This window comes from Manacus candei, unplaced genomic scaffold (genome assembly GCF_025592945.1).
Source record: "Manacus candei isolate 608988 ecotype Guabito, Panama unplaced genomic scaffold, ASM2559294v1 h1tg000050l, whole genome shotgun sequence".
Lineage (NCBI taxonomy): Eukaryota > Metazoa > Chordata > Aves > Passeriformes > Pipridae > Manacus > Manacus candei.
Window position 1 is genome coordinate 14,355,452 of NW_026138098.1, and position 12,837 is coordinate 14,368,288.

Sequence of the window (12,837 nt, forward strand, 5' to 3'; positions counted from 1 at the left end):
GTCACCTCTGCTTTACCCTTGGTGGGCACAGGTTCAAGCCATACGTTATCCTGCACACCACACTCTACTCAATAGCACCGTGTCCAGAACAGCCCAGGCTGCCTTAAATCGGGAGATTTATGGTGTCCTGTACGGGGTCAGAGGCAGCCATGAGCTGACAGTCCCGCATGCCCCCTGCCCTCAGCAAACAGGCTCAAGTGCCAGTCATGGCTGTAAAATCAAGCCGGTGTGGGATCACCCAGGGGTGGCCACACTTCGTCTGACAGCGGATGACTGACGACACTCCTGCCAGCCATCCTCGGGTCCACAGCCAAAGCCTCCACAGCCCCCATCCTACCCTACCTTTGGGAACAGAAAAGACAAGCAGGTTGGTGACAGCAGCCAGGGACAGGCAGCGTCACAGCTGCTGGGCTCATCCTACTTCTCCTGCTGTCTCAGCTCATGGCCAAAATCTGCTCCTGGCAGGGAAGTTGGATGCCTTCGTAGAGACATTTGCCTTCTTCCCTTGGTGCTTCACAGCCCACCCATGTTTGCATCAAGAGTGACACACACCTCTGCTTTTGTTTTTTAAGAGAAAACAAACCTTTTTAGATAGGCTCTCCTGTGCCAGGCAGCACAAGGGAAATCAGTCTGCCTGTCAGCTCCTTCACAGGCCATCTGAGATAAGACCCTTGGTCCACAGGGTGAGGGTCCCCTCCATTCCCAGGCACTGAGGCTAAATGGCTTGTCTGGCTCTCCTATGGAGAAGAGAAACTATGCCCTACGCTCCTGAGACCAGCTGTGCCTCAGGTCAAACTGCTGTGGAGCTGGTGGAAGAAAGCCCTTCTTTGTCTCCAAGAAAGACTTGGGGACCTGCTGTGCCCCCAAGTGCTCCAGCAGCCAGTGGGCTGTGGCCTCTGTGGGAGGCTACTAGCATGGTCCCATCAGATCCCATCCTGCTGCCCCACTGCTCCATTGCCCTGATCTGCAGAACTGGGACCATGTTTAGGCTGGTCGGGCACAGGGGTGATTTCCTTCAGAGAAAGCTCATGTACTTTATGTTATTCAGGGATGTCAAATGCGGCAGATGAAGCATCTGACAACAGAGACGGTAGCTGCACCCCTCCCAACCCTTTTCCCATAAATCTGAGGGTACCAAGGTGCAGCTGTAGGGCTACAACACCAAGAAGGAGCAGAGAGAGGAACCAGGAGATGGAGATGTCTGTCCCAGCCCGGCTGAGGTCCAGGCTTGCTCTCAAACTTTTCCCGCCTCTCTCTCCCCTTCGCATCCCACACAGAGCCTCCTGGCAGTTGGGAAGTGTGAAGGCAGCTCCTGGAGTAGCCTAGACTGCAGTAAGGCAGTAAGCAGACCAGAAGAGGACTTGGGATGGAAGGGACAGCAAGTGAGTGACTGTGAGACTCTGGGAGTAGTCTGTGCCACTGTACAGCAGAGACTGAAGAGAGCACAGGGGGTATTGTGGGAGGTTCTTCCCATTCCCCTAGTGATGCTCAGCACTGAGCCCCCTCATCCAGGGCCACCCCAGCACCATCCCTGCTCTCTCCCAGGATGCCCCTTTGTACATCTGTAGGATACAACTGTGTTCCAGCTCCAGCTTCCAGCCTGTTTCTTTGCCATCTTCATATGGCCCAGTCCAGGTCAGAAGTGGTCCACAGACACCCTTCTCCTTGTGCAGAGTGAGAGATGGCAGCATGAGATCCTGTTCCCCACAGGATATCAAAGCCAGCAAGGTGTAACTGTTATCAGCTCTTCCGTGAGCTTCAGTCTGAAACCTCCCCACAGCACCCCTTATTCAGAAAGGCAGAGCCAAGAAAAGAAACACTAACCACAGCTTTAGGGGCAACCAATCCAAACTGGGCTGAGTGGAGACAAGGGCTCCTAGCAAACTGGGAGTTCACATCATAAGAGGAGGCTGGGAGAATTTGGGGTGAGTGGAAGCCAGCAAAACACCCACATGAGTTTTGCCTTGAACAGCTCTTTTGGGGGGAACTATCAGCAGTTTCAGGCAAAACTATCTGTTGGAGAAAGAACTGGGACATTGCTGTCAGTCCCAGAGAAGGGCCAACAAGCACAGTTCCCTGCTCCTGCCAGACCATGGACATAGACATGGCCAGACCATGGACATAGCACTAATCCTGACTGATGCAGGAGAGCAGCACCTGCAGCAGCACAGTGCAAGGCTGAGCTGGCTGGAGGATGAGGAGAGCTCCCCTCTGCAGGTGTGGAGAGCTTGGACAGTCTGCACAGAAGTTGCCCTTGAAAGAGGACAGACAGTGTAGGCAGTGGGGTGGCTGGCATGGGGCTGAGGGTTAGCCAAAGGCTGGGGCACACCAAGGTGAGGACCTTGAAGTGCGGGCAGCACTGCCCTGCACCCGAGCACCTCCCTCTGTTCCAACACCATAGGAAGGAGAGCCAAAATGCACAGGATCCTGTAATGCTTTACAGCCATTCCTGGAGGATGCTTAGCCATAAACCAGCTTTTTCCACCCCAAAATAAACACATGGAGGCTTCCCAGCAAAGTCAGAGGGATGCTAGCCCGTTCCACCCTCACCCTTCCCAGCCCTGCGGCCCAGTGCCCCCAGCCCTGCCTGCTGATCCTTCACCACAGCTTTAATGGGGCGTTTCAGAGGCAACAGCAGCTCCTCCATGGCTGAGCAGCACAGAGCAGCCTGGGGCGATCCCACTGCTCGCCATTAACCTGCCCCCACCCCTCAAAGGGAAGGAACTTGGCCAAACCCCACTGGGATGTGTTACATGGGAATGACCTTGTCTTCACTACCCACAGCACCAAGACAGCCCCAGGGCAAATGAGGAGTGGGAAGGGGAGACACAGTCCACTCACAATTAATTCTCTCTATTCAATTACTAGCAGCAGGGCTGAGGCATGTTTCGTGGGCGGTGGGAACACCAGGCTGGGAGACTACCCCTGTGTTCTGGTCACAGTCCCCTGGAGCTGTGCCTGCTCCGGTGCAGGACCAAGCTTGGTGACATGGCCCTGTCAGGTCACTCTTCAGCAGTCTGCTCTCACAGCTTTGTTTCAGGGAACTGGGCTGACTCCTCTTCCTTTTGTCACTTCCAGTCCCTCCTGCCCAACAGCTTCCTAGAAATGCGACCTTTGTTTCCATAATTTCAGCCTGGGCTTCTGGAAGTGCTGGTGTCAATATTGGCTTCATCATCCTCCTGTGGCAGCAATGCTCCTGCAGGTCAGAGGAGACAAAGCTAGGCTCTGCTTTCCATCCAGGCTAGTTGATAAGGAGGAGAGCTCACCACTCACAGCAGCAGGACTGCCAGCATGGCAGGGGCAGCCTTGGGTGGGTCAGCACGTGGCAGCTTCACTCCTGGTCCCCAGGCAGAGCAGAAGCTTGTTCAGGACAGTCCATGGATGCACAGATGGATTTTACAATGGTGTTAAGCATCCCCTGCATGGCTACATTTGGCTCTGATGAGACCAGTGCTATTCTCATATCTGGCATTCCCACCCGGGGTATGGGGGGGGCTCAGAGGTGAGCCAGGCAGAGCTGAGTGAGGGCACTTGTGGGAGGGCACTGAAGGGGAGATACACACCCAGGCCACATCCATCTACAAGGAGAGAGAACTGGGATGGCTCTGCAGCTACCCAGCTCAGGAAGGGATCCATACAGAGCCCCACAGCTCAGCTTGAGCTAGCCAGAAAAAAGACCAAAGGCTCCCAGCAAGGACACTTAATGTGGAATCAGCTCAGGGAGAAGGTGGCATATCCAGCCCTATATGATTTAAACCCAAGGTTGAGCATTTTTGTGCAATTCTGCTCTGCATCAAACAGGGGTCAGCAAACAAGCAGCCTGACCAGGAGTGGCCATGATGCATGTGCGTGGGGAAGGGGTGACACACATGGACACGTGTATGACGATGTGTGTGCTCATGGCATTTAGGCAGCTCCACTCCATTCCTGACCCCATTGCACAGACCAAACAGCATCTCCAGGACCTGGTCTCAAGAGATTCCTGGCTGGCACAACTTCCCCAGCATCGCAGACCCAGTCCAAGCAGCACCACCCTACTTGGGGTCTCCAGCCATGCACCATCAGGCAGGCCTGGGAAGCAGGGGGTCAAAGCCAGGCTGGGTGGGAAGGGGCTCCACTGGCCACCCAGGAAGGTGGAAGCCATCACTCAGTGCTGGGGATCACACTGTCCTCTCTGTGGGACAGGCTCAGAGACTCCTTCAGGGCCACGAGTAGCTGAGACAGAGATGCAAAATGCTGTTCCTTTCCTGCCTCGCTTCCCAGTCAGCCAGGTCAGGCAATTCAGCTTTCATTTGGATTCTCTTAGGAAGAGGACTTCTGCGCCCAGCCCACGGGGGGGGTTAAACCTAAAACCAACAGCAGTGGCCCGAGGGGGCTGTACGTTGGCTGTAACTCTACCTTCATTTGTTTGCTTACAGCATCCACCCAAAATGCCCGTGTGTGTCTCTGGGCTCCTGTGTTAGTGGCAGCTGAACTGCTGACCCCAGGAGTTTGCAAAACACCAGGGTTATGGCCCCTTTGACATCCCAGCCCGGCAGAGCCAAAGCTCATCCTGACCCTGGCCCTGGGGAGCCAGGCCCCAGGGCACCCTGCAAGGGCTGTGGCTATGGGGGAGGCAGTGGGGCCAACAAGACTGAACCCCAAAGAAGCGTCAAGGTGGACACATATCCCTTGGCACCTGCTCCTCCCCAGTCTTGGCTGCAGCCCCCCACCTTGTTGTGGACCACCAGCCCCATGGACCTGACCCAAACCCCCTGCTAGTCTTTATCCAAGCCCAGCCCTTCATCTTCTGTCAGCCCTACAGTACCCACCCCATGTTGGCATGGGGACCAGCACAGCAACTGTGCCCCTCTCCAGATCCCATGCCCAGGGCCATGTGTGGTCTCTGTGCCACCCTGCAGACCTCTGTTTTGGGAAGGTGGGAAATAGGTAAGCAACAGTCACAGGTAAAGCAACAGTCAGAGCCTGAAGACAGCCTATGACTGGTTTCTCCCCAACACCAGCTGTGGTAGGGGACTTTTGCCCTAGGTAGGTGGGGGACATGCTGTCCTAGAGTGTGGCCATGGCATGAAGAAAGTACCCAAGCTCCCATCATGGTGCAGACACCATCTCCAAGCTGTGCAGGGATGGGTGAGGGCTGTAGGGACCTGGCCTAGGCAAAGGAGCAAACAACCAGCAAAAAACCAGGGAGTTCTGATGGAGTTTGAGAGCTCTCCAAATATTCTACTTTGACTTTTTCCCCAGGAGCCAAAATCCTACCTCCAAAAGGCTAAGCCCCCCTGCTAGACCACGCTGCCTTCCCCTGTGAGCTGAGCACCAGGAGGTCTAGCAGGGTAGACCTGCCACAGACAAGATCCCTGTCCCCTCTGCTCTCCTCATCTTCTGCTCTGCCCATCAGCAATAACCCTTCCTATCCAGCCCCAAAAACCTCATGCACTGCAAATCAGGGGTCTCCACCTGCCTAAGAGCCCACTGGGGTAGTAGGGATTGGAGGCATGAAGTGGTATGGGATGTCCCACAGGCCCTATGCAGTGTCATCACCAGCAAGGATACCATAGCAGGCAAATCCTGACCATCCGACCTAGGGCTCTGCCACTGCTGGGGCTGGGAGCAGCAGACTGCAAGGTCCCTGCACTCCCTGCAGTGAAGTATGACCCTGGGAGGATTCCTCTGAGAGATCCTAAATCCCCTTGGGACCCAGCCCAGATGCTCTAGGCAGGCCCTCTTCCCCCAGATGCCACCGGCCCTGGCAGGGGCATGTGGCCAGTAGTGACAGTTCTGCCAGCATCAGGACAGCCCAGTCCAGAGTGATTAGATTTGCACCTCAGAGAGGCCAAAGGGCAGGGCACCTGTGACCTCTGTGTATCTGGGCTGCGGGTGCTGAGCACAGAGCTGCCAACACTGCCCTGTTGTGAGGCAGCTGCACTGGGGATGCAGGAGGGGACGGTGTGGGACAGCTGTGCTGGAGCCTCAACCCGAGGTGCTGTCTTGCAGAGGGCTCTCTACCACAGCCCAGCCATATTCACTTTTAGCACCTGCTTTATGTGACTGTGAGTTTAAATCCACACAAGCCCTGCTCCAACATTACCCAATGCTTCTCCAGCTGTGCCCCCACTGCAAAACATAAAGCCATAGCTGCCGGAGCGGCACCTTCATGGAAACAGTCCCCTCTTGTATTCTGGGCAGCACTGTGGGGCTGGGGACGTGAATCCACACTGCAAGCAGGCACACTGGGCAGCTATCACAGCCTGTGAATGCTCAGAGCAGAGCCTGGCCATGGGCAAACTCCCGTGCCAGGATGTGCAGCCAAGCATTCGCTGTGGAACTGGGAGCTGGAGGAGCCTCTTCTCCTACCACAGAGTAGTTAGTGGGTGAACACGCACACATACAGGCTCCCAACAAACTTGAGGCTCCCTGGAAAGGATTCAGCACACAGCTGAGCACCAGCACATGACCCCAGACCTGAGTTTCAGCTTCTCCATCAGACAGGGCCGTTCCCACACAGTCCATCAGCACCATTTCCCTTTGCAAGGCACATTGATGGGAAAAGGACGGGAATTACTGGCAGCCTGGCCTTTCCAGATCCTGCTGCTGTCTCTCTTGGTTGCAATCTGTCTGCCCTGCCCCAGTGGCTCCCTGAAGCAATAGCAGAGGTTCTTGTGCCCACTGCCCAGCAGGATGGAACAGGGATAGATAGCACAGTCAGCTAACACTACAGAGAACAGGACACTTGTCACGCCCACCATCAGGGTTGTCCCAGTTAAGGGTGGCTCTGCTGGTGCTTTTCCTGTCACCTGCTGCCACCGAGGTGCCACATGCCACACAGCTCTCTGTCCCACCTCACAGAGCTGTTGAACCCTGGGATAAGGGGGATGCTGTGTCTCCCGGGGTGTCCCCTCACTTCCACCAAAGCCCAGGAAGCCAAGACTCAGAGAACAACAGCTTTACCCCAGATCAGCATGGGAACCAGCAAGAGAGAGCTCATGGAGCAGGAGACCAGCCCCACCTACAGCACGGTCACAGCTGTGCCTCTCAGCCGCCCTGGGGACGAGGTCTAAGCCACAGAGAGTTGAAACCCAGCCAGAACTCTGTTGGGGCAGGATCGACTGGGACATCACAAGGAAAACCACTGCCTGCCCATGCTCAGCAGAGCAGCTCCCCATCCTGCTCCTCCATCCCTGAAAAAGCAACTCAAATGTGACCTCAGAAACCAGAGCATCCTCTGGGAGCTGCTGGCCTGGCCCAGCCACTGGGTTGGAGGACACAGTCAAGCCCTCCAGCCCAGTGAGGGTGCACCTGAGCCACACCCTGCAATGAGCAGCCCAAGCCTTTCACTGTGTGCAGCAGGCTGGTTTGGAAGGGGTGTGGAGCATGCAGCAGCGTAGGTGCATGGCCGTGGTGCTCACGCATGGCAAGCCCCGCACCATGTTTCTCTGTTGCATGGCTCAACCATGGTCAGTGTTTCCTGCTGCTGCCAGGGCAGGGAGGGATCCACTGCCAGCCATATCAGCCCACAGAGCACTGAAGCAGCAGTAAGGAGAGATGTTCAGAGCAAATCAATTCCCAGAGCAACTCCAGAGTCATCACCTGGACTGGGGCGTTATTTGGATCTCTAGGTACTGGTACCTCCACCACCCCTTGGGAGAGTGATGGGCTCCACACCCTTGAAGGGTTCTCCAGCATGGGAAGCTCACATATGTACCTAGGAACACAACAACTCAATTGCACCCTCACCCTATGCCAAACAAGGCAGCCCTCACACGAGGAGCACCATGCTTCACTCCCTGTGCACAGAGAACCTCCTGCCCCCCACCACAGAGTACCCCCCAGCCCAGCCATGCCCGAGCTCACCTGCTCTTAGACAGCCCTGTTTGTTTGCCCAAGGTATTTGCAGCCGGGGGCACCTGCTTTGATACCATCAGCTCCACGAAGGAAGCTGCTCACCTAGCGTGACCCCTGTAATCCCATCCTTCCCCATTAAGTGCTGTGTGTGAGCGCATCCCCCTCCCAGCCTCCTGCCATCTCAGCATTTATCTCCCCCTCCCCAAGCTGAGCATATCAAGGCTGTGACATTGCTAGGGAGTACAGAGCAAACCTCCCCAAGTCACTCAGAAAGGGGTTTGGCAGTGCCAACATCCCCTAACCCCCTCCATTGCCCCCCCTTGTTTTGGAGCATCCCCTGTCCCTGGGCATTGCCCTGCAGCAGCATTGGGGACCAGGCAGCACTCCTAATAAGGTATTGAGTTGGGCTGATCCTACAGTGAAGTGGACAAGCTTGGTCTCCTCAAGCCTCCTGCCACCTTCACCATGTCCCCCATGGTGCCACCTTTGTCCCCTGCCAGGACTGTCTCAGCTGCCCAGACACCCCTAAGGAAACCAGTACCCTGAAACTATTTCCTTCTACCATTGAAGAGGCCAAATGCTCCTTCTTATTAGCCAGCACTGCCTGTCCCACCCCATGGGAAGAAACTGTACCACCCTACTAGGTCCAAGCTGAGCCCACTCCCTCCACTCATCGCTCCCCACTGGGTTCTGAGCCAGCTGCCTCCCCTAGCCTTCCCTTCCTAAAACACCTGATTAGAAAAGATCTGCTGGCTCTTGTCTCCCTGGAGCCAAGCTGAAATTCTGGGGAAGCACAAGCAGGATCAGGATCTGGATCAGGATCAGGATCAGGATCTGGCAGACAGATTATCCCTGACCCCTTCTAGGTGCACACAGCCGGGGATACCTGCGAGGTGCTGGGTGTGCCAGCCCTGGCATCCCCACCCGCACCATCAGCACACCAGTGCCCTGTGCCCACCAACAGCTCTCAAACATCTCCCAGGGAGGAGATGCTCCTGCATCCCTTCATCCGGCTCAGCTGTAGGAGTGCCCTGCTTCCCACGAACTTCTTCGGGCAACGGGATTTGTCGGGAGATCTAACAGCACCCGTGGGTACGGGCACTGAGCACCAGCCCCAAACACACGGGACACCGGAAGAACCGCACTCGGAGATAGGACGTCTGGCAGCCGGCCCCTGCCCTCCCGCAGGAGGAGGAGCAGAGCGGGATGCTCTTTGCAGCCGGGGCTGGCGGCTCCCGGTGCCCCGGGCGGGCCGGGAGCGGGACCGCAGAGCCCGCCTGCCCCCTGGCGGTGCCGCGCCGGCCCCGGTACCGGGGTAGCGCCGCTGCCTCTCCAGCCCCGTCGGCATCCTCTCCCGTCACTGCTGCGGGGCCGTGCACGAAACAGGGGCTTCATCTCCCCCGGATCGGCTTTGTCCAGTGGTGCCTCCCAGGGGTTGGGATGCCAGCAGTCTTAGAGTCATAGAGAGAAACATAATCTAGAATGGAGCCTGAGCTGAGGATCCACCCTGGATTTCTTACATAAGTCCAGGCAATTGAGAAACTTGCTGTTCCACGGCATCAACAGAGCCAGCGTGGCAAAAAAGTCCATGGTGCTTCTGAGAGACAACAGCCAGTGTCTCAAACAAGAAGGGCTGGGACAGTCATTGACACATAGGCCAAGGATTCGTTGCAGGGAAACCCCCAGAGAAACATTTAAGGGCAGAACCAGCATGTGTGGGTGAGAAGTGCCACCTGACTGAAGCACAGAAAGGATCAAACCCTCTCCACTTACCCAGGTGTGGAGGGACATGACTGCAGCAAAGATCAGAGCTCAAACTTGCCCCACTGCAGCGTGCATAGGAGGAATCTGCCAGCCAGCAGTGACCCCTCTCCAGACCTGATGTCTGAGAGACCTTTATTCAGAGTGTAAGAACAATTCTTTACAAAACAGATTGATCCAGAACCTCTCTCCAAATCACAGACAGGCTGTGAGCTCCCACCTCACCATAACTGCAGTCAAGGACAGAGCCTAGGCCCCAGTTTCATATTTCCAAGTGTATAAAAACCATCAAAATGTGAGTAAATAAAAGAAAACACACTAGAATCAGTGAAAGTGCCTGTCCCACACCTGACGTTACATCCACATGCTGGGGAAGGGGCCAGGACTGGGTGTTTCACAGCTAGGGAAAGGGGGTGCACAGAGCAGAGGTCCAGGACAGTAAGAAGGCACAGGGGCAAGGATCGCTTCCTCCATCCCCAACTCCCAGAACAGAGATGGGGGACAGGGAATATACCAGCAGCATCCATCCAGTTTTAGGATCAATCTCCCAGGGCTATGTGAAAGGCGACACCCCAGCGCTGGGAGCAGCCCCTGCTCCCCAGAAAGTTACAAAAAAATAAAAATACAAACAAAGCAGCAAACGTTGAGGTCCTGGCAAGGTGTCGGAGGTAAAAGCCGTCCAGGGAGAGAAGTCCCAGCGAGTACCTAAGAGGAAGAACCAGACTGAGACCAGCAGCCTCCAGTAGCACCTCCTACCCATACTTGCCACTTCAGCATCACAGCCACCTGGATCCTTCCTCTGGCGCTGCCTGGCCCCTCACCTTGCCTGGAGACAAGTTACTGCTTCCTCCTCTACTTCTTGGCTGGCATAATAGGAGGAAGCTCCTCCTCATCCTCATCAGACAGGTCATCATCCACCTCAAAGGAGGCATCTTCCCTGTGCACTGGGACACACGAAGAACTGTTACTCACCAGCTTACGTCTGTGCAAATACAACTGGCCCCCAAGACACCCCAAGAGCAGAGCAGCCCAAAGAGCACTGAAGTAGTTTCAACAGCAGCTTGTGGGCAATAAGCTGTACCCCACCTGGAGGGATGTCTCAGCGGGGAATGGTGACAGCCAGCCATGGGAAAAAAGAACAGTGTGGGACATCCAGACCCTTTTCCCATGCAAGGCTTTATGGCAGGGAAGGAATCCCCGCATAGAGAGAGATCCTGGGGAACCAACACAAAGGAGGCACCGAGCACACATGCCGGGCAGCACCCCGTACATCTCCCACAGGTTCTCTGACCAGTGTTCACACTCATGGGAAACCTCCATACCCCTTACTTCCCACAAGCCCTTCCCCATCCTCAAGTGCTTACTGATCCTGTGCCAGCCACTGAGGTGTACTGGGCCAGAGCCTGCTGCCAGGCGGAAGGTCACCGGAGGCTGCAGCTTGAAGTTGTCCAGACTCAGCTGCAAAGAGCAGAGTGGAGCTGAGTTAGAGGCAGAGGCAAAAAACAGAATATCCTGCAGTCCCCAGCACAACACCTGGCCCAGTTAAACATGTCCCTCTGAGGGCACCTGCAGCCAGGCCAAGGCTACCCAGGGCATTCTCTCGTGAGCTGCAGATCCTAGGTGAGGATCCACAAACATCCAGTGATGTCCAGTTCCCTGCAGCCATCCCCCCTGAATCTTCAAAACAGCCTCTTACCAAGGGCTGGCATGACAACTTCAGATTTGCCACAGGCACAGCAATCTCCTGGTTCTCGTGGTTTCGCCCAACAACTTCCACTACATTGCACTCGTCCTTGGCACCATCTGAGAGGCAGACCTGGGTGGGAGAGGAGACTGTAAACTATTGCTCTCCCAGGGGATATGTTGGGGACAGCCAGGGCTCTCCATGGAAACGGGAAAAAAAAGCTCTCCCACAGCAATGCCACAAACCCAGATGTCAAGCAAGGTATGAGGATGCTGTTCCACAAAGTAGGGAGTGGTTCGGTGCCTTTCCCAGCTGGGACAGCTGTTATTGCAACTACCTCAAGGGACAGCACCTGGGCTGCATTTTCTGCTGATCTGATCCATGCTGGCAGGTCCTGTGCTCCCAGGACAGAAAACATCCCAAGGGAGAGCCAGGAACAAAGCCCTACATCTACCTGGGCTTGGAGAGCAACAAGCCAGAGACCCAGCTGGTGTGGATCTAGTGTGAGGCTCCAGCAAGGTCAAATACGAGGAATAAATACCTTCCTTCACCTCATGCCTGGAGTATTTCTCTGCTGAGCAGTCTCCTGTGATCCCTGGCTTTGCACAAGCACCTCTGTACAATGGATAAACATGACACCCCCATGAAGCCCTGCCATGAGAGCAGCCAGAGTCAGGACCTCAGCCAAGGGAGTTCACTTTTCTGACCCAGCCAAGAAAGGGGAGTGAGCCTGGAAATGGGAGGTAAAGGCATGGATGAGGACAGAAGAGGACAAGCACAGTTAACTCGCATTTCTCTTACCACAGACAGTGCCAAAATGTGGTCAGAGTCATCTTCCTCATCCACCTGAAATGTGTAGGATTTGGTACTGGCAGTCAGCTCACAGCCTGGAAGGAGGAGATCAAAAAAGCTGTAGCAGGCATTACACAGCACAAGGCACCACAGGCAAAGGGTTCCCAGGGAAAGCCCTGGCCAGGCATGCACATGACACCCCTAAAACTCTTCATTGTCTCATGTTCAGGAGCCTCACTCAGCCTCAGGCCAGGGCTGCGTGCTCCCAAGAGCTGTGCACTTGCCTCAGCACCATGCAGGGACAAAACCTGGTGTCCCCACAAGCTGCCCTGAATCAATGCCCAGGGGCACCCAAGGTTCTCAAACACTGGCAAGGCAAGTCTCTTCCCCTCCAGCGAGCAGAAGAGCCAGGGTGCACCACTTTGGAAAACAGGGGAGGGAGCAGACAGAAGGGTGACTTTGCTCTTGCCATCACCAGTAGAATTTTTTCTTGGGTGAGAGTCTGAAAGCAGAGACAGACACAGAGTGCAAGACCTGAGTGATGAGGCACAACCCAATGGGAGGATGCTGGGCCAGGCTGCAGGGAGCTGGAGTCCTTCAAGAGAAGTTTTGAGACATATTTTATTACATACTTCTTAGACAGTTACAAAAACAAGGGAGACGCACAATTATGTCCTTAGTTCTTGCGATCAGGATTCGGCCAACCAAAGGGAGGGAGGAAAGTGCTCTGGGTGCATTTGCTTCTTGCAGGATGATTC

The 12,837-nt window shown here is 55.4% G+C and overlaps 1 protein-coding gene across 1 annotated transcript; it reads right to left on the reverse strand.

Moving 5' to 3' along the window:
• Nucleotides 1-9,704: 9,704 nt before the first annotated feature.
• NPM3 (nucleophosmin/nucleoplasmin 3) lies at nt 9,705-12,719 on the reverse strand (the record flags this gene model as incomplete). Its single annotated transcript, XM_051800033.1, has 6 exons — nt 9,705-10,308; nt 10,425-10,547; nt 10,968-11,061; nt 11,300-11,419; nt 12,089-12,174; nt 12,614-12,719. Coding segments are annotated over 5 exons (498 nt in total), but the record flags the coding sequence as incomplete, so codon positions are not given.
• Nucleotides 12,720-12,837: the final 118 nt, after the last annotated feature.